The 25,759-nt window shown below is 32.8% G+C and overlaps 1 protein-coding gene across 3 annotated transcripts in view; it reads left to right on the top strand.

The window, feature by feature from the left end:
- Skic3 (SKI3 subunit of superkiller complex) overlaps positions 1-25,759 on the top strand; it is a 90,030-nt gene that overhangs the window by 60,291 nt on the left and 3,980 nt on the right. For 2 of the 3 annotated variants that reach the window (XM_076857007.2, XM_076857009.2), the window contains 6 exons: positions 1,219-1,347; positions 6,361-6,482; positions 8,909-9,067; positions 13,095-13,247; positions 21,334-21,464; positions 23,095-23,218. In XM_076857007.2, the coding sequence (XP_076713122.1) occupies positions 1,219-1,347; positions 6,361-6,482; positions 8,909-9,067; positions 13,095-13,247; positions 21,334-21,464; positions 23,095-23,218 (818 nt within the window). Of the gene's footprint in view, positions 1-1,218; positions 1,348-6,360; positions 6,483-8,908; positions 9,068-13,094; positions 13,248-21,333; positions 21,465-23,094; positions 23,219-24,111; positions 24,422-25,759 lie in introns of those variants that run through there. The other variant, XM_076857010.2, reaches the window with a different exon arrangement.

Consider the following 25,759-nt stretch of genomic DNA (forward strand, 5'->3'; position numbering starts at 1 on the left):
AAAATAAAAAGAAAACTAAAAAGTATTGTTAAAAGACTATGTTATTAACTAACACCTCCTGAGATTTTAAAATTATCCTTTTGTTTTTTAATGGTAACAAGACAAAAATATTAACTGATGAAGTAAACTGCAAAGTAGGATTTTTAATAGTAAAAAAACAAAAAAATTTAAAAAACAAACAAAAAAAGCTAAGTTCCAAATCTTCTTCCAACTGTTTCTTTTCACAACTAATTTTCTTAAACAGAGTTTCTACATCTAATCTCTTTCTGTTATCACCTCTTCAACCCACTGTCAGGTGTCCCCTCTCACCTGAAGCTGCTGTCCAAGTGAGAAGGAAGAAAAGATCAGATGAATGAAGTGATACATAAGTGTATAAATGCCTTATTTGTAATGATGGAGTGTCTGTCATGCCTTCTTGGTAGAGAAGAGATAAAATGTTAGCCTTTGCTTTGTCTCATACTTTTCTTAAGAACTTAAAATCTGGGCTGGGGATGTGGCTCAAGCGGTAGCGCGCTTGCCAGGCATGCGTGCGGCCTGGGTTCGATCCTCAGCACCACATACAAACAAAGATGTTGTGTCGGCTGAAAACTAAAAAATAAATAAATATTAAAATTCTCTCTCTCTCCCTGTTTTTTTTTTTTTTTAAGAACTTAAAATCTGTGTAATCTTGTTTATCCTGAGTGATAAAAAGGAGCATCTCTCTGAGCTTGTCCTTGGTGTCTAGTGAAAGGGAATGAAATTGCCCCTTCCACACACTTCACTCTAGGTATCTGAGTTGACCAGCTTTTGAAAAGGAGCATGATAAGATATTTTTCCTCCTCTAATGTTCTGGGGGGGAGGAAATCTTTATTTACTTATTTATTTTTGGTACCAGGGATTGAACCCAGGGGCACTTAACCACTAAGCCACATCCCCATCCCTTTTTTTTAATATTTTATTTAGAAATGGGGTCTTGCTGAGTCGTTGAAGCTGGCTTTGAATTTGTAATCCTCTTGCTTCAGCTTCCCGAGCCACTGGGATTACAGTAGTTTACCACCAATGTAGTAATCTGTTTTCTGAAAACAATTTAGTTTTTGTTTAAAGAAGTGAATTTTTCTGAGTATGTAGTTGATTTTTATGGGGGGGGGGAGGTGCTACTTAGAATTCTTATTCTAAGTTTTGATAGCTTTTTAACATAATGTTATTAACAATCCTTTTAACTATGTTTCCTGTATTTAGGTGACCCTGCTGTCTGGGCTGGACTGATGGCAGCCTGTCATGCTGATGATAAGCTGGCTCTAGTGAACAACACTCAGCCAAAGAGGATGGATTTATACTTGGCACTGTTATCTGCTGTTTCTGCTTCAAGTAAGTTTAAAGAAGCATTTTAAAAATACATGACTTAATTCAGGCTCCTCAAATGATTAAATCAGGAACACAAATAACTGAGCATATATTGTTATAAAATGTGTTCATTAAAGAATTCATGGTTATTAGGCTGGGGGTGTAGCTCAGTGGCAGAGCACTTGCCTAGCATGCATGAGGTACTGGGTTTGATCCTCAGTACCACATAAAAATAAACAAATGAAATAAAGGCATTCTGTCCAGCAACAACTACAAAAAAAAAAAAAAAATTCACGGTTTTAGCTATACAGAAATGTGATGAGTGTACTGTACTTTTCTAAAAAGCTTTAAAGTCCATTATATCTGGAAGCTGAGTCTTTGTTGTATAGCATTTACCTGCTTTGAGACTTAGCCAGTGTTTGGGGATCCAGGTGACTTGGAAGTCTTTACTGAAACCAGCACTAAAAGTGTTCTCTGATTCTTCCTGGGAATATTGGCCAGAGTAGCTGTTAATCTCCTCAATATCACTTATAATTCTGCAGATCTGTTCATTGAAAAGTGATCTATAATTAGCATCTTATATAATAGCATAACCTACTTTTTTGTCTTGGGACAGTAGTTTTTCACTAAACTAATTTTAGATTATCAGTTATTTTTTGGTAAATGTTAAAGATCATTACTGCCTGTCTCTTAGGGACTACCAGGGCAAATTTTTAAAAAGTAGTCCTTCTTTAGTGGCATTCTAAGATTGAAGTATTTTAATAAAGTGAACTTAAAGTATAAGTCAAAAATATGATACAGTCTCACTAAGTTGCCTAGGCTGGCCTTGAACTTACAATTCTCCTGCATCAGTCTCCTCAGAAGCTAGGATTTACAGATATGTGCTACCACACCTGGCCTTGTCTTCCACTGTTTTTTTTTTTTCCTTTTAGTTTTAATTCTTCACTTTATGTGATTCCATTTTGTCCCCATTTTTAGCTTATCAGTTATACTTCTTTAATTTTTTTATTTATATATTTTTAAGTTATTGCCCTGGAGTTTGCAATGTATGCTTAAAACTAATCTAAGACCACTTTCAAAGAACACTGTACCACTTCATGGGTAGTATGAGAACCATATAATAAAATATCCTAATTTCTCTCTCCTGTCCCTTATATTCCTGTTGTCTTTCATTTTGCTTATACATGAGCATTTATCAGCATCCATACACACATGCACTTAAGCATACATAACTTATGAAATTATTGCTATTTTTTTTTTGGTACCAGGGATTGAACCCAGGAGTGTTTAATCACTTATCCACATGTTTTATTTTGAGACAGAGTCTCTCTAAGTTAGTAAGAAGACCTTACTAAGTTGCTGAGGCTGGCTTTGAACTCATAATCCTGCTACCTCAGCTCCTTGAACTATTGGGATTACAGATATTCACTACCATGCCCAGCACTATCATTATTTTGAACAGTTTTTATCTGCAAAAACTAAGCAAACAAAAAGACTTATGAGCTTGGGAATATTGAACCCGATATTTAAATAATCTTTAATGTAAGCAATGTTATTATTGTGGTATATAAGTTATTTATTTAGGATTTAACATGTCCTTTTGACTTAGGTTTTCTCAAGTAATATTCTGAAAAATTTAGGTTTTGAATGTAAATAACCGAACTAAGAAAATATAAAATTAAGAGTGAAGACTATCACTGTTCCATTGGAACAAACTATAAAAAGAGGTATGGGACTGGGGTTGTAGCTTAGTGGTAGAGTGCTTACCTAGCATGTGTGAGACACTGGGTTCAATCCTCAGCACCACATAAAAATAAATAAGTAAATAATGTGTATAAAAAAAGAAGAGTATAATTGTGTTTCTTTCTCAAACTTTTATCAAAGATGTTCACTACCTACCTTTCTTCTAGGTACCAACTTCTCAGTATTGGGAATGAAAAATGACCTATTTTCCTGTTTCCCTGAAACACATAGATTATACCCTAAAACAGAAATACATACGTTAATACATGCATGTGTATGCATCTCCTTCCATATATGTATACATAGAAAGTTTCTTTGTCTTTGAAATTAAAGCTGTTTTTATTTGCAGATATGATTATGTACATAGAAGCAGCTTAGGAAATTACCAAAAATAGCCACTAGAACCAAGAATTAAGCTCAGTGTGTTTACAGGATGCAAGGTCAACATAGCAAAATTGATAGTATGATTATATGCCAGGAACCAAAAATTGCCATTAAAATAAGCTACTTAGGGCTGTGGTTGTGGCTCAGTGGTGGGGCACTTGTCTCACATGCATGAAGCACTGGGTTCGATCCTCAGCACCACATTAAATGAATAAATAAAGATATTGTGTTCATCTACAACTAAAAAAAATATAAAATAAGCTACTTATACTCCTTATAAAAATATATCCTTATAGCATATAAAATATTAAATATGTAGAGATAACTTTAACAAAATATGTGTAAGTCCCATATACTAACAAGTACAAAATACTGCTGAGAGAAATGAAGTACACAAAATATTAATGGATCAGAAGATTCAGTATTTTCAAGATGCCAATTCATTCTAATTTTTCTTTATGGGAGATAGTGGTTTAATGTGTTGCCTTTCAGGGTGAGATTTGTATTTTGTTAATTAACAAACTATTTCCAGTCTTCTGTAAACTCTGAAGATTCTTTTTCCTCCTTTTGATGTTTTTTTTTTTTTCCCCTTGGCCTCAGGTAGTTTCCTCACAGTTGTGCTGATCAGTTGTGAGCTAAATAATTGAGGAGTCCTTTTGTGGATTTCTGGAACTCTTTTTGCAGCTGTCTCCTCCCTAGTACTATGCTCTAGAACTCTTTCCTGGTTTTCCCAGTTCATCTCTTCTATTTAGGGAGTTTTTTGGGCTCTACTGGGGCTCATCTTATTTGTTTCCCCTCTCACAAAGAGCATTGTTTTGCATGGATTGATAACTGAGAAAACAATTAAACAGAAAATCGGTAAAGAGGTATTAAAGACTTGAAAAACACTGTCAACTAACTTGACCTAACTGACATTATTATTATTATTGCACTTATTATTGATCTATTTCTTCTGACAGTTAAATGTACCCTTCAAGTGCACACTGAACATATACCCAAATACATCATATTATGGACTATAAAACAGGCCTCAATAAATTTAAAAGTGTTCAGATTATATAAAGTATGCTATCTTAATAAACTGGAATTAAATTAGAAGTAAACCAGAAAGTTCTCAAATACTTGGAAACTAAATAACATATTTCTACATAATCTAGATCCAAGAACAAGTCAAATGGAAATTAGAAGAATATTTTGAAATGAAAATAAACAAAGCATATCAAAATTATGCAAAATTGCAAAGCATTACACAGATGGAAAATTTTAAGATTAAGTGTCTATAGTTAAAAAAGGAGAAGCACTTTCTTGACATCAATGATCTCAGTTTCTACCTTAAAATCTAGTGGATGGTGATCCATAATGCATGGGGGGAATGGGAAAAATGGAGGAACTTTGATTGGGCAAAGGGGAAGGAGGTATGGGGGCAGGAAAGACGATAGATGGAATAAGATGGACATTATTACCATAGGTACACGTACAATTGCACATATGGTGTGACACAACATCATGTACAATCAAAGAAATGAGAAGTTGTGCTGCAATTGTGTACAGTGAATCAAAATGCATTCTGCTGTCATATATACCTAATTAAAATAAATAAATAAATAAACAAATAAACTAAAAATCTAGAAAAAGGAATAGGAAATTAAATCCAAAGTAAACAGGAAAAAATAAAGAGTTCAAATCAAACAGAAAATTAATGAAAAAAAATGAATTCTTTGTAATCACAATAACATCGATAAACCTTTAGCCACATGGATCAGGAAAAAGAAGATGGACAGTGCCCATGTCAGGAATGTGAATTAAGATCTAGAAATTGTTAAGATACAAGTAGAATAATAAAAAAGGTGAATAAGCACCTCGAGCATCTTTATGCCATGACATTTGATGACTTAAGGGAAAGTGAACAAATTCCTTAAAAGACATAAAGCTTGCTCAAGAATAAATAAGTTGAATAGCTGTATATCTATTAAGGACATTGAAAATCTCACAAAGAAAATTCTAGGTCCAGATGGATTTCACTTAAAATACTACTAAGCATTTAAGAAAGAGGCAATACCAATTCCATACAAATTCTTCCAGAAAATCAAAGAGATGATAACTCTTTATAATACTTTCTATGAGGCTGGCATTATTCTAATACCAAAATCCAGACAAAGGCATTACAAGAAAACTACAGAACAACATTACTCACAAATGTAGATGGAGAAGTTCATACTAGAACTTCAATAATTCAAATCCAACAACACATGCAAATGATCAAGTGGGGCTTGTTCTTGAATTTGAAAATGAATGTAATTTACCATGTTATCACCTGTGAAAATGTCAAAGTGTATACTATATACTGTGTGATTTCATTTATGTGACATTTTGTAAAAAGTGTATTGTGACAGAAAATAAATGAGGAGTTGCCTGGGGACAGAGAGAAGGTTAAGGTGAGATTGGATAATCTGGAGAAATAAATGATTACAAAAGGGACAGGAGGAAATTTTTGATAATATTGAGTATGTTCATTATCTTAATTGCGATAATAGTTCACTAACATATAATTATGTTAGAACTTTCCAAATGGTATAGTTTGAATATATGCACTTTATTTTACTTTAATTATGTTGCAGTAAATCTTTAAATATTTTCAGTGAATTCCCTGTTTCTGTGGATACAGTGATTTTTTTTGTTTGGATCATAATAATGTGGCCTCAAGTTATTTAGCCATAAATACTTGTGCCATGAAACTTTTCAAAAACTTGTCTCATGTCAGCATACTCTATGGTATTTTCACTACTATATGTAAGTTTTAAAATTTTTATATGCATAAGTCTGATTATAGTACTTTCTGCAACTATTTATTTCCTTGAGGATGTATTATAAATTACAGAAGAAAGTAATAGTGATATTTTTTGTTTACAGTTAAGGGCAAGGAATTTCTTGAAAATTATAACCAATCTCTTGAAAGGTGGTCTCTCTCACAAGCTGTCACTGGTCTGATAGACACAGGAAGAGTATCTGAAGCTGAAGCTCTCTGCACAAAGGTATTATTATATAATTATGCATTGAACTTGTGGATTCTTATTTTACTCTTTTTTTAAACTTAAAAATAGCTGGAATGTGTGTTATTTAAAGAGCATATAGTGGTGGTGATTATGATGATAACATTCAGAATTTATTGATTTCTTGCTACAAGTCAATCTCTGCATTTAGCATTTTGTATTTGAGTTTTGCAACAATCCTCTGATGTAGGTATTTATATAATAAACATTTTTACAAGTGAGAAAATTAAGGCTTAAAGAAAGTAAGCACAGGGGTTCACAGCTAAAAATAGTGTTGCAGTTTGAACTCATATTTGACTCTAAGACTCCAGCTCTTAAAAAACCTTTTTTATTTTAGTTTTTGGGTACCATTAAGGAGGTACTGTTTTTCTTTGATTTTTGATTGTTCCCTTCAGAATGCTGTGTTTTTCAGGATCCCTTCATTTTTCTTCCATTTTTCAAGTTCTGAGCCACATAGCATGACTGAAAATTGATGAATGGGAACTGGAACTAATCCCTCACAAGTAATGTTTTACATGTCAGGATTATAGGGCCATCAACTTGGAGGCTCTGTGAGTAAATTCTTAGCATTTTGCCTAGCACATAATAGGGATCTGATAAATATTTACTGAATGAATGAATTAATAAATCTACTCAGAAATAAAAATTAGTAGTTGAGAGTTTTAAACATGTTTTTTCTTGGAAACATTGTTTCATGAATGCTTGCCAGGGATATTGTGTTGTCTTTTGAAATGAGGTTTTTGAAAGAATAGTTTTAAATTTTACAGAGAAAGAAGAATGGACTTGCTAAACTTCTGAGAAGCAGAGTAATTACATTTTTCTCCTTTATGTAAGGAATTCCATCTGAGATAAGTTCAAGACGGGCTGTTACACCAGGAGTGTTTATTCAGCGTGAACTAAAAGTTGCCTTGTGCTCTCATAGAATCAAGAATGATATATGGTGGCTGGGGTTGTGGCTCAGTGATAGAGAGCTTGCCTAGCATGTGTGAGGCACTAGGTTCAATTCTCCTCACTGCATATAAATAAAATAAAATAAAGGTCCATTGACAACTAAAAACATACTAAAAAAAGGGATCTATAAAAAAATGATGTATGAACCTTTCCTTGGCATTCCCATCTCTTACTTAGAAGAAAGCAATCCAGATACATTTTAGAAATATGTCTGACTATGAACTAATGAATAAAAAAAATAGATAAGCATGTTCTTGAAGTCCAGTTCATTCTTTTGTTTGTTTGTTTGTTTGTTTGTTTTTTGGGAAATAGTAGGTTAATGTTTCACCTTCAGGGTCAGGTTTGCATTTTCTTAACTAACATAATATTTATATTTATTTACAGAGTACTGTATTATAATTCAAAATATATATAAATATATATAAATAAAAATAAATAATAAATATATATATAGTTATAACCAAATCAGGATAACTAATATTCTCATCTCCTCAAATATTATCATTTTTTTGTGCTAGGAACCTTCAAACTCTTATTTCTGTATGTTAGTGTATAAATAATAGCTCAGGAAAATATGGAAAGGGGCCATTTCTTTTATTACCAATGATTAAGAAGTCTGTGCCTAGAAGAAAGAAATGTAGTGGACATTGTAGTTTGAGAAAAAAGCATAATTTTGCCTCTTCTTATATGGTATAGTTTATTCCAGTGGAATGGTGATAGCCTTCGCTCTTAATTTTATATTTGCTTAGTTAGGTTATTTACATTTAGAACCTAAATTTTTCAGGATATTTTCTGAGAAAAACCTAGTCGAAAGGACATATTAAACCTCAAATAAATGGCATATCACGTTACTTAAAGATTATTTAAATATAAGTTTTGACCAATCAAATATAAATTAAGAGATGACTGAAAGGAAGTCTAGTAGAGTAGGGGAAGGAGATGGGAAGGACAGAGAGAAGGGAATCAGGGGAATCATGAACTGAAAGTGATTTTCATGTATGTATGAGTTTGTCAGGATGAACCCAACTACTATGTATAAGTGTAAAGCTCTGATATTTTAAAAATGCATTAAAAATGCAGGGTTTGATATTCCTAAACTAGTTTGTTTATTTACTTATTTATTTATTTATTTTTTGGGTACTGGGAATTGAATGCAGGAGCACCTTACCACTGAGCTACATTCCCAGTCCCTTTTATTTTTTTATTTTGAAAGAGTCTCTCTTAAGTTGCTAAGGCTGAATTTGTGATTTTCCTGCCTCAGCCTCCTGAGTTGCTGGGATTACAGGTGTACACCACTGTGTCCAACATATTTATTTAGCTTTTGCAATTGATTATTCTATAAAAAAAGTTTTAAATTAAGAAAAATTTCCCCCAACATGGAGCATAGCTTAATTTCCTTGTACTTACATCACTTAATAGCCTACATGATGAATTGCTATTTGTGGTTTAATTTTTAGAATTTAAAAAATAACCCGGATCAGCCAGCGATTATATTACTTTTGAGACAAGTTCAGTGTAAATCACTCCTGGAGTCACAAAAGCCACTCCCAGATGCAGTACTTGAGGAACTTCAAAAAACAGTCATGTCCAACTCAACTTCTGTTCCAGCTTGGCAGGTAAGTTATCTACTTTCTTACATGATTTCTAAATTAAAATGCTTCATTAAACTAGTTGAAGTTAGGGATATACCCTCTTTTTATTTAAGTCTTGCTTTTAAACGTACGTGGTAATCTCAAGATGTAAATAGTATTATGACTAGAAAACCAAGGGACTTAAATACTAATTTAAGTTACTATAATGCTTCAAAACTTTCTTAATTATGAATTTTCTTAATTATAAATTTTCTCAACTTCAAACAATGGTAAAAACACTATCTTTTACATGGGGCTAATGCAGGAGAGGTAAAGATGTGTTCTAAATATTTCTATAATATTGGTACTTTCTTAACTCTGTCTTTAGAAAGGATATGTGTAGTTTTTCCCCTGGCTACTTTACAGGTAACCCATATCCAATATGTTAATAGGTACTTACTGCTTTTGGAGATAGAAATTTTCAGGATTGATGTTTACATCAACAGATCATTTGCTCTTTCAGCTGTCTCTGATTACCCATAGTCACTTACACAGTAATCACTATGTCTTTTTTTCTTATTGATAATAATATTCAAAAACATTAATCTTCTTAGTTCAGTTTTTGTTTCTTTCTGTGCCTCAGATAAACAGACTTTTGGGTACAGATTTATTTTGTTTTGTTTTGGGATTGAACACAGGAGCACTTGACCACTGAGCCATATTCCCAGCCCTATTTTATATTTTATTTAGAGACAGGGTCTCATTGAGTTGTTTAGCGCCTTGATTTTGCTGAGGCTGGCTTTGAATTTGTAATCCTCTTGCCTCAGCCTCTCAATTTGGGGAGAATTGACACAGTAACACTCTGTTGATTTTTTTTCTATTGATGAATGTGGTATATTCCTCAGTTTAATTGTTTGATATTTCTCTTTGCAGTGATTTAAAACATACAGGTTTTTTGCACTTTTTATTGTTTTTCTTGTTCATTATAAGGTGCTTTTTCTTATATGTTAGCTCCACACATTTAGAAATGCAGTGATTTTTTTTCTATATTAACTCTAGTACCTTGCTAAATTCACTTATTCTTTGGAATGGTTTTGGATTTTGTACAAACAAAATGAATGTGTTTTGTAAATAATATTTTACTTTTTTCTTCCCAATATTTACACATTGATTTTTTTTCTTGCATTATTGTACTGTCTAGAACCTCTAATACAATATTAAATAAAAGTAGTGATAATATTCTTACCTTATTCTTACCTTAGGGTAGAAATTATTTACCATTTCATTATTAAATATGGTGTTTGCTACAGTTTTTATAGATTTTTTTAAATCAGATTAAAGAAGTTCTCTATTCTGAATTTGTTGAGAGGTTTATTTTTTAATGATATGGAATTTTATTAAATGCTTTTTTGACATTTGATAGAATGACCTTTTCAAAAATCCTATTGATGTGATGGATTACATTGATTTCCAAATGTTAAGCAACCTTACCTTCTTAGAATTAGCCCTATATGATAATGATGTTATGCTTTTTATACATTGCTGCCATCATTTTGCTAATATCTTGTTTAGAATTTTCATACTTATATTCATAAGAGAAGTGGACCTGTAACTTTTCGTTTCCATAAGGTCATTATTATGTATTGGTATATATGTTTTTATTTTGTGAAAGCATTTGTACATGAGTATTATTTGTTTCTTTACAGAACAATTCACCATTGAGGCCATTTAGGCCAGGAATTTGATTTATGAGAAATTTTTTAATTATAGGCTAAATTTCTTTAATATACATAGGCATCTATATAGAGAGATGTCATGTTTCATTAACATTGGTGAGTTGCATAGAGTTTTTCCATTGCATTTCAATGTCAAATTTATTGGCATTAATTTGTTCATTGTCCTCTACTGTCCCATTCCTCATGACTAAACACTCAGGATCACTCCAGATGAACTGGGATGCATGAAATAACCACACAAGAGAGAGAGATACCTTTTTCTTTGGGGTCCTGTAATGGATCCTCTGACCTTAAGGGTCTGCAGAAACAGACAGAGAGCACTTGCTGAACCCTTTTATTAAGGAAGCAAGAGATATCATTCAAATGAGGCAAGAAGTCAGGTTTCAAGGTGTTGAGTCTAGCGTGGTGATGTCTGCTGTTGACTGACATCTAGGAAGGCCACACCCAAAGGCAGAGCAAGAGAAGGGGACACACAAAGGGAGTTTCCATGAAACAGTCTATCCCAAACAGGGCAAAGGGGTAATATTACAAAGGAATAGGTGAGTGTAGCTCATCTTGTGTCTGAAGACATGCCCTCAAACTTACTGGACTGGGGCAATGTCCAGGTTACTACAAGATGTAGTGACTGGTCAAAGCCTTTCTACTTCAGGATGGAAGGCATGAATCATTCAGAGTGGCTCCCCACAGTCTACCACTGAGCTACCTCTCTAACCCTTTTTATTTTATTTTGAGGCAAGGTCTTACTACATTACTCAGGCTGGCCTCAAACTTGTGATGTTTCTGCTTAAAGATTCCCTAGTGGCTGGGATTACGGGTGTGCACTGCTACACCTGGCTTTTTTATTATATTTTCTACATATTAATATTTTTTTCTCTGTTATTTTTTTTGCTGTACTTTCTTTGGGTTTAATTAGTTTTTTCCCCACCTCTAGCTTCTCAAGATATACTTGTTCTTATATGTACCCCATAAGATTTTGTATAGTGCTTTCATTGTCATTCATCTCAAATTTTTTCTTAATTTCCACTGGGGTTTCTTTAACTGATTTTTTTTATATGAAATATTTTGAAGAATATCTAACATGGGGGATTTTCTATATATGTTTATGTTACCAATTTCAAGTTCAGTTCTACTTAATCAGAATATACTTAGTCTGATTTTTAGTCTTTTGAAATTTGTTGAGGTTTGCTTTATGATCCAGCATTTGATCACTTGATAAATATTGCATGTGCACTTGGAAAGAATGTGTCTTCTATAGTCATTGAATGTAGTCTTTTAAATATGTAATTTAAATTTAATTGTTTGTTTCAGTCTTCTTTCTCCTTACTGAATCTGTTTATTTATTTATTTATCATTGCTGAGATAATGTGTGTTAAAAATCTCCTATGATTCTGAATTTGTCTACTTTTCATTTCTGCCAACTTTTGTTTTATGAATTCTGTGTTATTGGGTATATACAAATGTAGAAGTGTTTATTTTAAATTGACTTTTATTGATGCTGGTGATGAGAATCAGGTCCGAGTTCCGTTTTCCAGGAATGTTGAAAATTGAACACCTGAGAAATGCCCAGGCAAGCATAGAAAGCAAGTTTTATTTGAAGGATAAAGCAGATATAGACTTCTCCGCAGAGAAGGGGCCCCAGAGCTGGGTGTCCTGCCCCTTTTATACTTTTTAGATTTCATTTGTTCTCCCCTCCTCTTATCCTGTGTCATGTTTAGTGGCCAAAAGGTAGACCAAAGGTGGAGTGATCCAAGGGTGGGAACTTAGCTGCCTAGGGGTCCAGGCAGGAAAGGAGTGGCCCAGGAGGCATTCATTAACAGTCCCTTTTATGGAGAAACAAATCCCTGGAGCCAGGTGTCTTTGACAGCAGGTGGTGGAAGGGGAAGTGTCCTGAAGGTATTAAAATTTTATTTTCTCCTGACTCAGCCCCCATCTTTGTGACCCAATCTTTACATCCCCTGCCTCATTATCATTATGAAATATTCTACCTTATTTCTTACTATTTTCTGTTGCAAAGTCTATTTTGGTTATTAATTCAGCTGTACAGACTTTTTTTTGGTAGTATTTACATGATAGATCAGTTTTTACGTTTTATTTTTATTCCTGACTTGCCATCTTGGATTTTATACTTTAAAGTAGGTATAGCTAGTAAGCTGTTACTGATAGGATTGGCAGTATATTCCTTTCTTGACTTGTGGTTTTTGTCTTTTGGGCACAGAACTTGCTGATAATAATAATAAAAAAAAGTTTAACTTCATCAATTCTTCAGTTTGTTGGGAATGGGGAAACAGAGTATTAAACTAAAATTCTCTTCATCCTTCTCCTTTTCTGTTCTTTAGTGGTTGGCACAGGTGTATCAGTCTCAAGGAATGATGGGTGCTGCAGAAATGTGTTACAGAAAGAGTCTACAAGTAGCATCCCAACAGGGAAGCTGGAGTGGGAAACTGTCAAGTCTATTGAAACTAGCATTGCTTGCCTTAGAAATCTGTATGGTAAGATTATGTTATAATTATGTGATTAAAAACTTGATTCTTTTATTATTTTTTATTTCATTCTTTATTCTTCTTTAAAGCATTTCAAAAACTTTATATTCATCAAAAAGAAATTTTAAAAATGAAACAAAAATGATATCACCCACATAACTTTTGCTGGGGTTTATTTCATGGAGTTCCTATTGTTTCATTGTCTTCTATTGTGGTCTCTTGATAGACTTTTTTCACATCTCTTGAGACAAAACAGTAACATAAATCTATATAGGCTACAATTTGGGAGAAAAACTAAGATGAAAAATTTTAAAGTTGAAATGAATGGATAAAGAACATGTGGCATATATACACAATGGAATATTACTCAGCCATAGATAAGAATGAAAATATGGCATTTGCCAGTAAATGGATGAAACTGGAAGCTATCATGCTAAGTGAAATAAGCCAATTCCCCCAAACCAAAGACTGAATACCCTCTGATACATAGATGCTAACACACTATAAGGGGTGATGGAGGGGAAAAGTACTCTGGGTTAGACAAAGGAGAATGAAGGGAAGAGAGGGGGTGGGAATAGGAAAGACAGTAGAATGAATTGGACCCTAGTTTCCTATGTTCACATATGAATACACAGCCATGTAACTCCACATCATGTACAACCACAAGAATGGCAAGTTATATTCCATGTATGTATGTATATTCCATGTATGACAAAGTACATTCTGCTGTCATGTTTAAGTAAAAAATAAATAAAAAGTTAAAATAACTAAATAATTTTTTGAAAAATTTAAAATTTGAATTAGAGCAGAATATACATTTTTGTTTCTTGGTTGATCTAAATTGGAATTAAATTCAGCTATTCATCTGTGACAAAAATGACAATAATTTAACATTTTAGGCATTTCTCAATTCTACTCTTTTATTTTAAATATTTTGCTGTTATTTAAAAACTTTACATTCATCAAAGAGAAATTTAAAAAATGAAACAAGAATAGCACCACCCACATAACTTTTCCTGACATTTAAAAAAAATAAGAACAATAAAGATACGAGAATGAAAAGACAAGGTAGAAACTGGGAGATTTGTAAATGATATATCTGAAAGAGACTTATACCCAGAATACATGAAGAACTCTGAAAACTCAACATTGAGAAATACATATGAATTCTGAAATTTATTTAATCATGATATGCTAATGTTGATTTCCTAAGTTTTGACTAATATACCATATAATGAAATATGTTAATGCTAGGAGAAACTGGGTAAGTTTCATGGCAACTCTCTGTACTATTTCTACAACTTTTCTGTAAATTTTTTAAATGTTTTTATTTTAGTGCATTATAGTCACACATAATATTTGGGTTCATTTTAATGTTATCATATGTGCATGGAATTTAATTTGCTCCATTTCAGTCTCCAATACTCCTCTTTCCCTCCCATCCTCCTCTCCTTATTCCCTTCCTCAACTCTACTAGTTTTTCTTCTATTTATTTTTTTAAATTGGCACTTTATAGATATAAATAAAGGTGGAATACACTGTGGTATAGTTATACAAGTACATAGCTTAATTTTGTCAAATCAATTCTACATTTCCTCCTCTTTTCCATCCCTCCTCCCTCCTCAATCTCCTGTGACTCTACTAATCTTCCCTTTATTTTTGTGAAGTCCACCTTGTTTCCCCTTATTTTGCTCTCTTTACAGTGTGATAGAAAACATTTGACCCTTGATTTTTCTGAGTTTGTCTTGTTTTGCTTAGCATCATGTTCTCCATTTCCATCTATTTATCAGAAAATGTCATTCTTTCATTCTTTGTGACTGAGTAAAACTACATTGTTTATATATGCCACATTTTCTTAATCCATTCATCTCTTCAAGGGCACCTGGGCTGGCTCCATAACTTGGCTGTTATGAATTATGCTGCTATAAACATTTCTATGCCTGGATCACTGTAGTAGGCTGATTTTAGTTCTTTCAGGTAAATACTGAGGAGTAGGATAGCTGGGTCATATGATAGTTCTATTTCTATTCTTTTGAGGAATTTCCATACCAATTTCTAAAGTGATTGTACTAATTTGTAGTCCCACCAATATTGTATGGGTGTAACTTTTTTCACACATCCTCGTCAGCATTTATTAATATTTGTATTCTCGATGAGTGCCATTCTAACTGGAGTAAGATAGAATCTCAATATAGTGTTGATTAGCATTTCCCTAATTGCAAGAGATGTTGAGCATTTTTTAATATATTTGTTGGCCATTTATATTTCTTCCTTTGAGAAATGTCTGCTTAGTTCCTTTGCCCATTTATTGATTGGATTATTTGGGTGGTTTTTGTTGTTGTTGTTGTTGTTTGTTTGTTTGTTTTGTGTGTGTGTTAAGCTTTTTGAGTTCTTTATGTATTCCTGATATTTAGGCCCTTTATGTATTCTGGATATTTATCAATGTGACATTCTGTAAGAGGAATTTGTAGTAGCTTATGACTTTATATCCTATTTTCTGATACCAATTTATGTATTAATCTGAAATTCTTATGTGCTGGTAGGGACAGTTCTTCAAGATACATATTTAAGGGTTTAGGGGTAAAGTTCAGCTGCAGAATAATATGGTGATACAGTCCTATTTCAGTGTTTGTATCTGTGAGATATATATATATATATATATATATATACACACACACACACACACACACACACACACACACACACACACACCATGTACATTTATGTATATAAAAGAAGCACATAGAAAGATATAATTATGTGGAAAGATACATAAAGAAATGTAATTAATGGCAGTTACTTTAGATAATAGTACTGGTCATTTTAAAGGATGGCAGAGCATAACTTTCATTTCATATCTTTTGAGAGTGTTTGAATTTTTTATTATTAGCACATTACTTTTGTTATTAAGAGATAAACTCTCAGTTTTTCTATTTTAGGTGGTTAGAAGAGATTTTCATAGGCCTGAATTAACTCTTGCTTTTGCCTTGGTAATCATATGAATGTGATTTATTTATTTTAGGTATTTTGACAAACATAAGAAATAGAGAATCGTTTTAGCTTTGGCACCATTACTGTGGACTATATCCAAAAACTCCTTAGGTCAGAGGCCATGTTTTGTACTTACCTGCTTGCTTTACCACTGCCTTATACATTAGGAAGTCCCCAGTAAATACATTTTGAATGTATGAACAATTAATAACATGGTAAAAAAAAATTTAATGTTGTTACGTTGTTCTTTATCTTCACCTTAATTTTATCTTGCTTACATTAACATGCAAAAACTCAACGTATTTAAAGTCTATACATGATACTCCTTGTGTTTTTATATAAAACAAGCATTTTTCTTTTTTAAATTTTAATTTGTTATATATGATAGAAGAATGCATTACAATTTATATTACACATACAGAGCACAATTTTTCATATCTCTGGTTGTATACAAAGTAGAGTCACACCATTTGTGTCTTCATACATGTACTTCGAGCAATGATATCTCGTTCCACTGTCTTTCCTACCCCCATGTCCTCGCTTATCCCTTACCTCCTCTTTGCCCTATCTAGAGTTCATCTAATCCTCCCATACCCCCCCAACCACATTATGAATCAACATCCTTAAATCAGACAAAACGTTCAGTATTTGTTTTTTTGAGATTGGCTAAATTTACTTAGCATTATATTCTCCAACTCCATCCATTTACCTGTAAATGTCATGATTTTATTCTATTTTAATGCTGAATAATATTCCATTGTGTATGTATACCACATTTTCTTTATCCATTCATCTACTGAAGGGCATCTATTTAGCTATTGTGAATTGTGCTGCTATAAACATTGATGTGGCTGTGTCCCTACAGTATGCTGTTTTTAAGTGCCTTGAGTATAGACTTAGGAGAAGGGATAGTTGGGTCAAAAGGTGGTTCCATTCCCAGTTTTCCAAGGATTCTCCATACTGCTTTCCATATTCGCTGCACCGATTTGCAGTTGCACCAGCAATGTATAAGTGTTTTCCCCCCTACATCCTCATCAATACTTGTTATTTGTATTCTTAATAGCTGCCATTCTGACTGGAGTGAGATAAATCTTAGAGTAGTTTTGATTTGCATTTCTCTAATTGCTAGAGATGTTGAACATTTTTTTCATATATTTGTTAATTGATTGTATATCTTCCGAGAAGTGTCTGTTCAGTTCCTTGGCCTATTTATTAATTGGGTTATTATTATTCTTTCTTTCTTTTTTTTTTTTTTGGTGTTTAGCTCTTTGAGTTCTTTATATATCCTAGAGATTAGTGCTCTATCTGTGCATGTGGTAAAAATTTATTCCCAAATTGTAGGCTCTCTATTCACCTTACTGATTTTTTTTTTTTTTTTTGCTGAGAAGAAGCTTTTTAGTTTGAATTCATCCCATGTATTGATTCTTGATATTAATTCTTGCGCTATAGGAGTCTTATTAAGGAAGTTGGGGCCTAACCTGACATGATGGAGATTTGGGAATAATGCAATCAAATTTGAGGAAATTCAAGTCTAAAGGAATAGTAGTGGTAATAGTAATTTTAAATCACCCCAAATTTTATTTTTTTGTCCATATTTGTATTTTTAAAAGGATTTTAATACCTTGGAAAACTGATAAACTATGGAAGCCACACATAGTATCTGTAATATACTGTTTTAAAAAAAAATCTTTATTTATTTTTATGTGGTGCTGAGGATCAAACCCAGTGCCTCACATGTGTGAGGCAAGAGCTCTACCACTGAGCAACAGCCCCAGCCCCAGTAAAATGCTTTTGAATGCATGAACTAGAGAAGTGGATATTCTTTTAGTGTAACAATATTTATAAATATTATTCAGTTATTTTTAAGCCTAATAAATTAAATCTGACCTGGAATAAAACAAATTAATAATTGTTATAGTAATAACATTGCTGTAATTCATATAGCACTTAGTCTGGGCTAGGCACTATTATAAGTGCTTTCCACACTAATTTTCTGATGGTCAAAATAACCTTATTTTATAGATAAGCAAATTTACTTGGAGTTCAGTAATACCCATTTATACTGACCCCTATCACACTACTGCCACCACAAAAGTGGTTTCTCTAAAAGCCTTTATTCTGTTTCTACCAGTTACTACCTATGAAACCTGCAGCCCATAGAAGTATTCAAGAGCTTTTTCATTTGTTTTATACTACTGGAGATAATATATACTTCATCCCTGTAGGATTGTTGTGAATTTCAAATGAAGTAACATTTACTAATGTCTTTAGAAATGTTAAAGCACTAGCCAAATCTAATTTGTTCTTGTTAAAAGATTTGACACTCAGGAGTTATTATAAAGGAATGAAGGTGATGCCATATTTCTGAGGTCAACAGCTGGCAGTGTAAAGAGAATGAATACTGTTTTATGATCAACTATAGTATATGTGATAATATGTGAACAGTTCTAAACTAAATGTTATCTAAAATACTGGCTCTGGGATTCCAAAGTGAGATATCAGATCAAGATACCAATTTTTGAAACAAGATTAACCTACAAGGAAGATATAAAAGCATTAGAAGAGTGGAATTGAAAAGGATTTATGAAGAAATTTCTTTGGTTAGAGCTGTTGCCTCCCATTATTTTCCCCAGACACACACTAAGGTGAAGAAGGGGTGTAACTAGAGACAGTTGCTTTGGGGTGTGTTCTTTTGAGGTCTTGAGGATTTTTGTTAAAAATCCTTAAATTTTGAACAAAGGACTCTGTAGGCCTCAAGCATATGGATTGGTAACTATCACAGGTTTCAGAGGCTATGGCCCTCAGTGTAAGGCTAAGAGAGAAGAGAGTTGCCAGAGTTTTGGAAAATGACTGCTAGCTTCTGAGAGAGTGGTCATTGGTGGATGAACTCCCCAGGTAGGTAGGAATAGCTATGTACTGGGAGGAGGGAGTGAAGAATATTGTCAGATGGGATCAGCAGCACCCTGAGTTTGTTAGGTCTAGAAATGAGTGATGCCAGGTGTGAGAGTGGACTAGCACAGGAGTTAGCTTAGTTCCTGTTGGGTAGAGCCACTTTATAGGGTTAAGGGGGTCTCATCAGAAAGGCAGCTAGAGGTTTTTCCACATTGCTAGAGGATGTGGAGTAAGAGGAATAATAATACAGATGGCCCTAGACTTAAGATAGTCAACTTCATGATTTCTTACCTTTAATGGTGTGAAAGCTTTGTATGGATATACATACACACCCAGCTTTCATAACATTAAAGAAACTTAACTCTGTATGTGTGTGTGTGTGTGTGTGTGTGTGTGTGTGTGTGTGTGTAATGGAAACTGTACTCACATTTTAAAATTTTGATCCTTCCTGGATTAGTGGCATGCAGTGTAATACTTTGTCTTGATACTGAGGAGTAGCAGCAAGCTGCATCTCATTTATATATGCACTCATGAAGGTAAACAATCAATGCTGTACAGTGTACTGGGTTGTTAAGCTGAAATGTTTGGCAGGTTAGGTATTTTTAATGAGTTTTTGGCTTTTGATATATTCAACTTACAGTGAGTTTATTAGAACATAATTCCATCATTAGTCAAGAAACATCTGTACATTTGCCCAGGTTAGTAGAATTATAGATGAGTAGGGTATATGTCCCATGCAGTCACACAGGTTTCCACATTTGGTCTGATATTTCGTAGTCATCATTTGAACTCCTTAATTTTTGAACAGAGGACCCTATTCTTCTTTTCCACTGGACCCCCCAACTTATGTAGGGGACTTGCAGATGAGCAACTACCCATTAAGTTTGGAGTGTCTGACAAAGCCAGCATGAAAAAAAAGTGCTTTAGATATCCATCAGGCCTGGATAACGTAATACCTTCTTACTATGCTTCTAATCAAATACACTTCTGAAATTTCCATAGGGACCTGAAACTACCATTAGCAAGAAGAGATAGGTGTGTTGAGAGGAAGGGGCAAACTACCTATTGTTGCCGTAACCACACCATAGCATTGGAGTTGAGGGGAGTAGGGAGAGGGATGCAGCTGTTACCTTTGCATGAAGATCAAAATGTTGGAAACTGAAAGATATTGTAATTGGAACCATGTTTGTAAATGAATGTAAAAAAATGCTGATGTAAGAGTTATGGGACCTACTCTAATTTCTATCTAGGCACAGAGAAAATGTCTTCTTCAGATAATAAATTTTAAAGAGATAGGGGAAATGAAAATAAATGTGCATTCTGATCACATTGTTTAGTGTGCTTATTATAAATAGTACCTTTTTCCTTTATATAAGAAAATTATAATACAAATTTTCATACAATTACTATTGCCAGCACTGCACTCAGAGAATATTTCTCTAACATTTTTCTTTCTTACGATTTAGTGTTTCAGTGGACTGTATATTGATTCATATATTGACTTTTATTAAAATGTGAAGTGAACTAGATATTGACTCATGATATCAACTTTATTCAAATATATATAATGAATACCTGTAGTTAAATCTTGGTTATAATTTGATACTTTTAATGAAAAAAATTTAGTTTTTTTTTCTTAAGTAATTTAGTTAGCATTTATTTTCAGTTAATGTTTCTAGGAAGATACTTTGGTATAATATTTTTGAGTCAGTACATATTATAAAACTAGTTTGTAACCAAAGTTATGTACATAAACATTTCTTCCATAGGTGAATTCTTTTTTAAGTTTTCAATATTGATAACTTTGGTTTAATTTTTTCTCTCTGATCTGCTTTTTACCTTCTATACTGTGATTTTTATTAAAATATTACAATTCAGGTTTCCTCTCTCGTTAAATAATTTTTGAAATATGTAACTTTATCACTGCTGTTAAAGAATTAATCATGTTATTTATGTTTTTATTTATTTGGTGGACCAAAGGCTTACTAACTGATAGATTTTACTCACTTTAGTAGTATAATGCTATATTTCCTTTTAACAAATATGTCAGCATTTTTAAATGATGCCTCCTTTATAAGCCCTTTCTCTCACTGAGTCTACTGTTTTGTCACTCCTTAAAAGCAGGAATTAGATCTTACATTATTTTTTAATAATTATATTGAATTTTATACTTTATGCCAGAAACATTAATATTTACTCTATATTTTTACAGGCTAATGTTTCCAGTGATCACTGGCCATCCTTGGTTCAAGAGGCTACAACTGAGGCCTTGAAACTTTGTTTCTGCCCACTAGCTGTTTTTTTACAAGCTTTGTTACAATTCAACCGCAAAATGGGGGCACGGTATGAAGAATTTTTTGTTCATTTTTTTTCTTGGCTTTAAAGCCTTCTAAGAAACAATCAAGGAAAGATTTATAATTAGCTTAATGAACTAGTTTAACAAACTTTGGAGTTATTCTCATACCTCTACTCTAAAACAGCTGGTTCTAGTAATCTGGTAAAGAAAAAAATAAAATTTCATATTTGTTTAAAAATAGTTTGCTAAGTAGCTACAAATATGAGATTTGTAGCATCACAGCATTTCAGTGAAGCAGTCCTTGGTTTTTTTTTTTTTTTTTTTTTCTCTGCTATTTTAGGATGAGCCAAGAAACAAAACCAGAAAAATTCAAGGTCAAGTCTACATTAATAGAAGTTCTTGCTCATATAGTGAAGTATGGAAAAAGTCATATATATTGTAAAAACTGACATATCATTTGAAAACAGCATGGTTTCATATCTAGAAAATCCAAAAGCTACTCAAATTAAAATATAAAAAGATTAGCAATGTTTTTATTGGAGGTCAGGGGTATGGACAAAATAAACGTGAAGATAATTATTTAGAGGTAATATGGATGAAAACGTGGTCAAAAGAGTATTTTAAAATTCTTAAAAAATACATCTAGCTCTGATAACAAAGCAACCATAAGTAGACTAGTGATTTTGGAACAAATATTACTGAAACATAATAGTTATTGTAGAAGTAGAGTTTAATACATATAAATATGTGGCAAAAAAACATCACAAAGTAGAGATGAAGGAAGAATTAAGACCCTATGACTAATCATCATTTCCAAGACTGTTTATTAATATTTACTTTTGGCCATTTTCTGTGTGACTTATTTCACCAAGAAATGTTTTAGGCTATGCGCTTCCTAATGAACTCTTTTCTGCTGGTGCATACTATGGGCAACTTACACCTCCCATAAATATGAATATTTCTAAAACCAGCCCAAATAAATGTATAGTCTAAGAAAAAAAACTGTGTGTTCATTATATCATCCCTATGTCAAAACTTCTTCAAGACAAGTTCTTTAGTTCCTGTTTCAAACAACTGCTACCTATAATATCCTTCTATCTCATGTTAATGAATTAGTAAAGAAAAAATTAAATTATAATGGTAAATCAATATGTTATTGTATGAGTTCATATATTGTACATATCCTTGAAAACATACATTAATACCCAATATTATATACTTAACCTCTAGTGTAGATATTAAATATTTCTTGTTCTAATATATATCTCCATTGTATTATTGATTTATTTTTCTGCCTACTTTCAGAAAAGATAAGAGGTACCTCACCCAGAAGTATTCATAAAATAAGGATCTTCTCCCCATACCCCTTGGAATGTGCCTTAATTTGCTTATCTGCAATGGAAATAATAACAGCAACCCACCTAATAAGGTTGTGAATATTAAATTACAACCATTTGTGTAAAACACATACTACATTATAAAATACCTAGTGCATTATAAGCACTTAATAAATATTAGTCATTGTTATTAATTTTTATTATTTGAATAAAAAATCACAAAGTAATCATGTATGACATCTTCAAAAGAATGAGAAAAATGATATGTTAAGACTATTATATAAAATATCTCCTGTTAATTTACATGCTTTGAACTTAATTATAAATATCTTTTTCCCAGAGAGACTCGGCGACTTTTGGAGAGAGTGGTATATCAACCTGGATATCCGAAATCTATTGTATCAGCTGCACGTTGGTACCTGCTAAGACACCTGTACTTCAAAAATGACTATGAGCTCATTGATGTAAGGCTTTGACTTTATTTAAAATATTTTTAGGTTGGACCTAAGAGCTTTAAAGTTGTTTTTCAAAATTAGTCTGCTTTATGATGGATTTTTTAAAAATGAACTACATAATTCTTTGGCCAACAAATTGCTACAGTATCTATCATTGCATTCACTGAAAGTAGAGAAACAATTATGCACATCACTTGAATTTTTAAATAAGTAGTTTGCATTTTACCATGGGTTACTTATAAAATTACCGTTTTAGTATTGTAATATTAAAAGCTGGGGTTTTTTGACAAAAATAGCAGGATTTTGAAAGTTGTGATTAAAAATAGGTTAGTATAAATTCAACCTGTGTATGTGCAAGATGCCTGTATGTAGGAAAGCTGTTCTAAGCTTTCTTTGAGCTATACCCATTTCAAAACCAAAATCCAAACTAATAGCAAGTATTGCCAGTCTAGGGTATTGGTTTAAAACATTGGAATCATAATCAGTTGTGAAGTATGTTCTAAATAATTGATCCTAACTATAGGTGGCAAGAGGTTTCAGTTTTTAATTTCCTATAATAAAATTTAACAGATTCATCACTATCCTCACATCTATCAATGTATTCTTAGAAGTTTTCTTACATGAAAGAGCAGAGTAGAATTTTAGGGAACTGGCCTGATTGTCAGTATTTTATTTGTGAACCAAAACATCACAAGTTTAAAAATCATTTATCAGATGTACTGAGGTTTATAAAAAGTTGAAAGTTGCTCATCTAAAGTCTGTATCAAGTGAAATTTATAGCACTACATGTGTATGTCCATCTAAACTCAACCTGAGGTGGTACCAAGAATCAGCATTTTTTTTTTTTCCAGAATGGGATGATTTAGCTATCCTCTCTTTCTTTACTTTTGCTCTATCTTTAGAACTGAATGGATAAACTGTTTTATCAAAAAGCAAGTCTAAATGAAAACTCCAAAGTACTAAGTCAGAGAAAAAAGGATTTGTGAGTTCATATTGATCTCATATTAACATTGTTGTTTGCATCTGCTTGTTTCTCCTTTCCTGAGGTAGGAGTATGACAAATCCTATACAATCTGTTTAACCCAGAATTTCTCAACCTCAGCACTATTGATAAAGGTTTTGGACTGGATAATTCTTTGCAGTAGTGAGTGCCATCCTGAACAAAGCTGGATGTTTAGCAGCACCCTGGCCTCTAACCAGTAGATGCCATTAGCACTGTCCTCCTCCCTGCTACCCTAATTGCACCAGCCAAAAATGTTTTCTAGACGTTGTCAGATGATCCTTGGGGTATAATTGCCCATGGTTGAGAACCATTGGTTTAAACTATAGTAATCCATTCCCCTAATATGACATGTAGAATAAGAAAAAGGATAAAAGAAGGTGCTGGATGCTAGTTGTTTATTTTTATTAATATTTAAACTTAAGCATATAGGTAGATAGGATAGGGTTAAAGGTAGTAGAATCTAATGGGATGCTCACATGATCTTTAAAAAAAAAATTGTTTTGCTTTTCCTTCCTTTTTTGGTAAAATGTGTGTTACAATATTTGCTCCTCATGGATTGGCTCTGGTATCTAAATATATAAACATGTATCTGAAATTCTTTTGAAAAGGAAGAGCTTATAATAATGGAAAGGGTTAGAATTCTTATAACTTTAGCCAACAATTTCAAAAATAACAGTCAGACTAATGAAAACCCTTTTCAGTTCCAACAGGCAAATATTGTTTGCCTTTTGATGAAATATACAGTATTTAAAAAGTTCTAAAGAAAGCAATGCTTGGAGAAAGGTATTATAAACAACACATTACAAACCAAAAAGGTAGACTGCATATGAATTTTGGGAGATAGTTTATTTACCATGTGTTTCTAAACATCCTGTGAATAGGGAACCTAACTACTCTGTTCCAGATTATCTTTTTAAGGATGTTTGTACAGTGAACAACCTTGGGAGACAAAGATAATGTCTCCCTCCAGAGCAAATGGTAGGCACTACTTAATCACATTAAATTCCCATTATAAAAGATCTGAATATCTAGGCTCAGGGCCTCCTTCTTGTAAATGCAACCCATTATGTAGGTGGGAAATTGTGTATATCCATCTACAGGCGTTGGTATAAAATGCTGAAACTCATTCAAGGGAATGGTTGATGCTCATGTCACTTGACATATTATTAGTAATGAAGACCTTTGTCTTTGAGCTAAGAGTCCTTCATTTTCTGGCAGTATCATGCAATGGTGGCAGGCTATGTTGTTACCTTCTCAGATACTTCAGTGTTTGATAGTGAACAACCAAAAAATATTTTAGGAATTAGATTATCAGCTGGAATTGAATCTTCTAGTTTGAGAAATTTGAAAATCATGAAAATATTTTTGATAAAATCTTGAGCCTAGATTCTAAGCTGTGACTTTAACAGGGACCAGTGTCATTTAGACAGTTCTATACATAAAGTAGTCATTTTGGGTAAGGGTTTAGAGGTGAAAGGAATGTCAACCAAGCCACGAAAAAAAATCTTTAATTTCTTACAGGCCAACAATGTAACAGTCAAAATATT

The sequence above is a fragment of the Callospermophilus lateralis genome, chromosome 5 (genome assembly GCF_048772815.1).
Source record: "Callospermophilus lateralis isolate mCalLat2 chromosome 5, mCalLat2.hap1, whole genome shotgun sequence".
Classification (NCBI taxonomy): Eukaryota; Metazoa; Chordata; class Mammalia; order Rodentia; family Sciuridae; genus Callospermophilus; species Callospermophilus lateralis.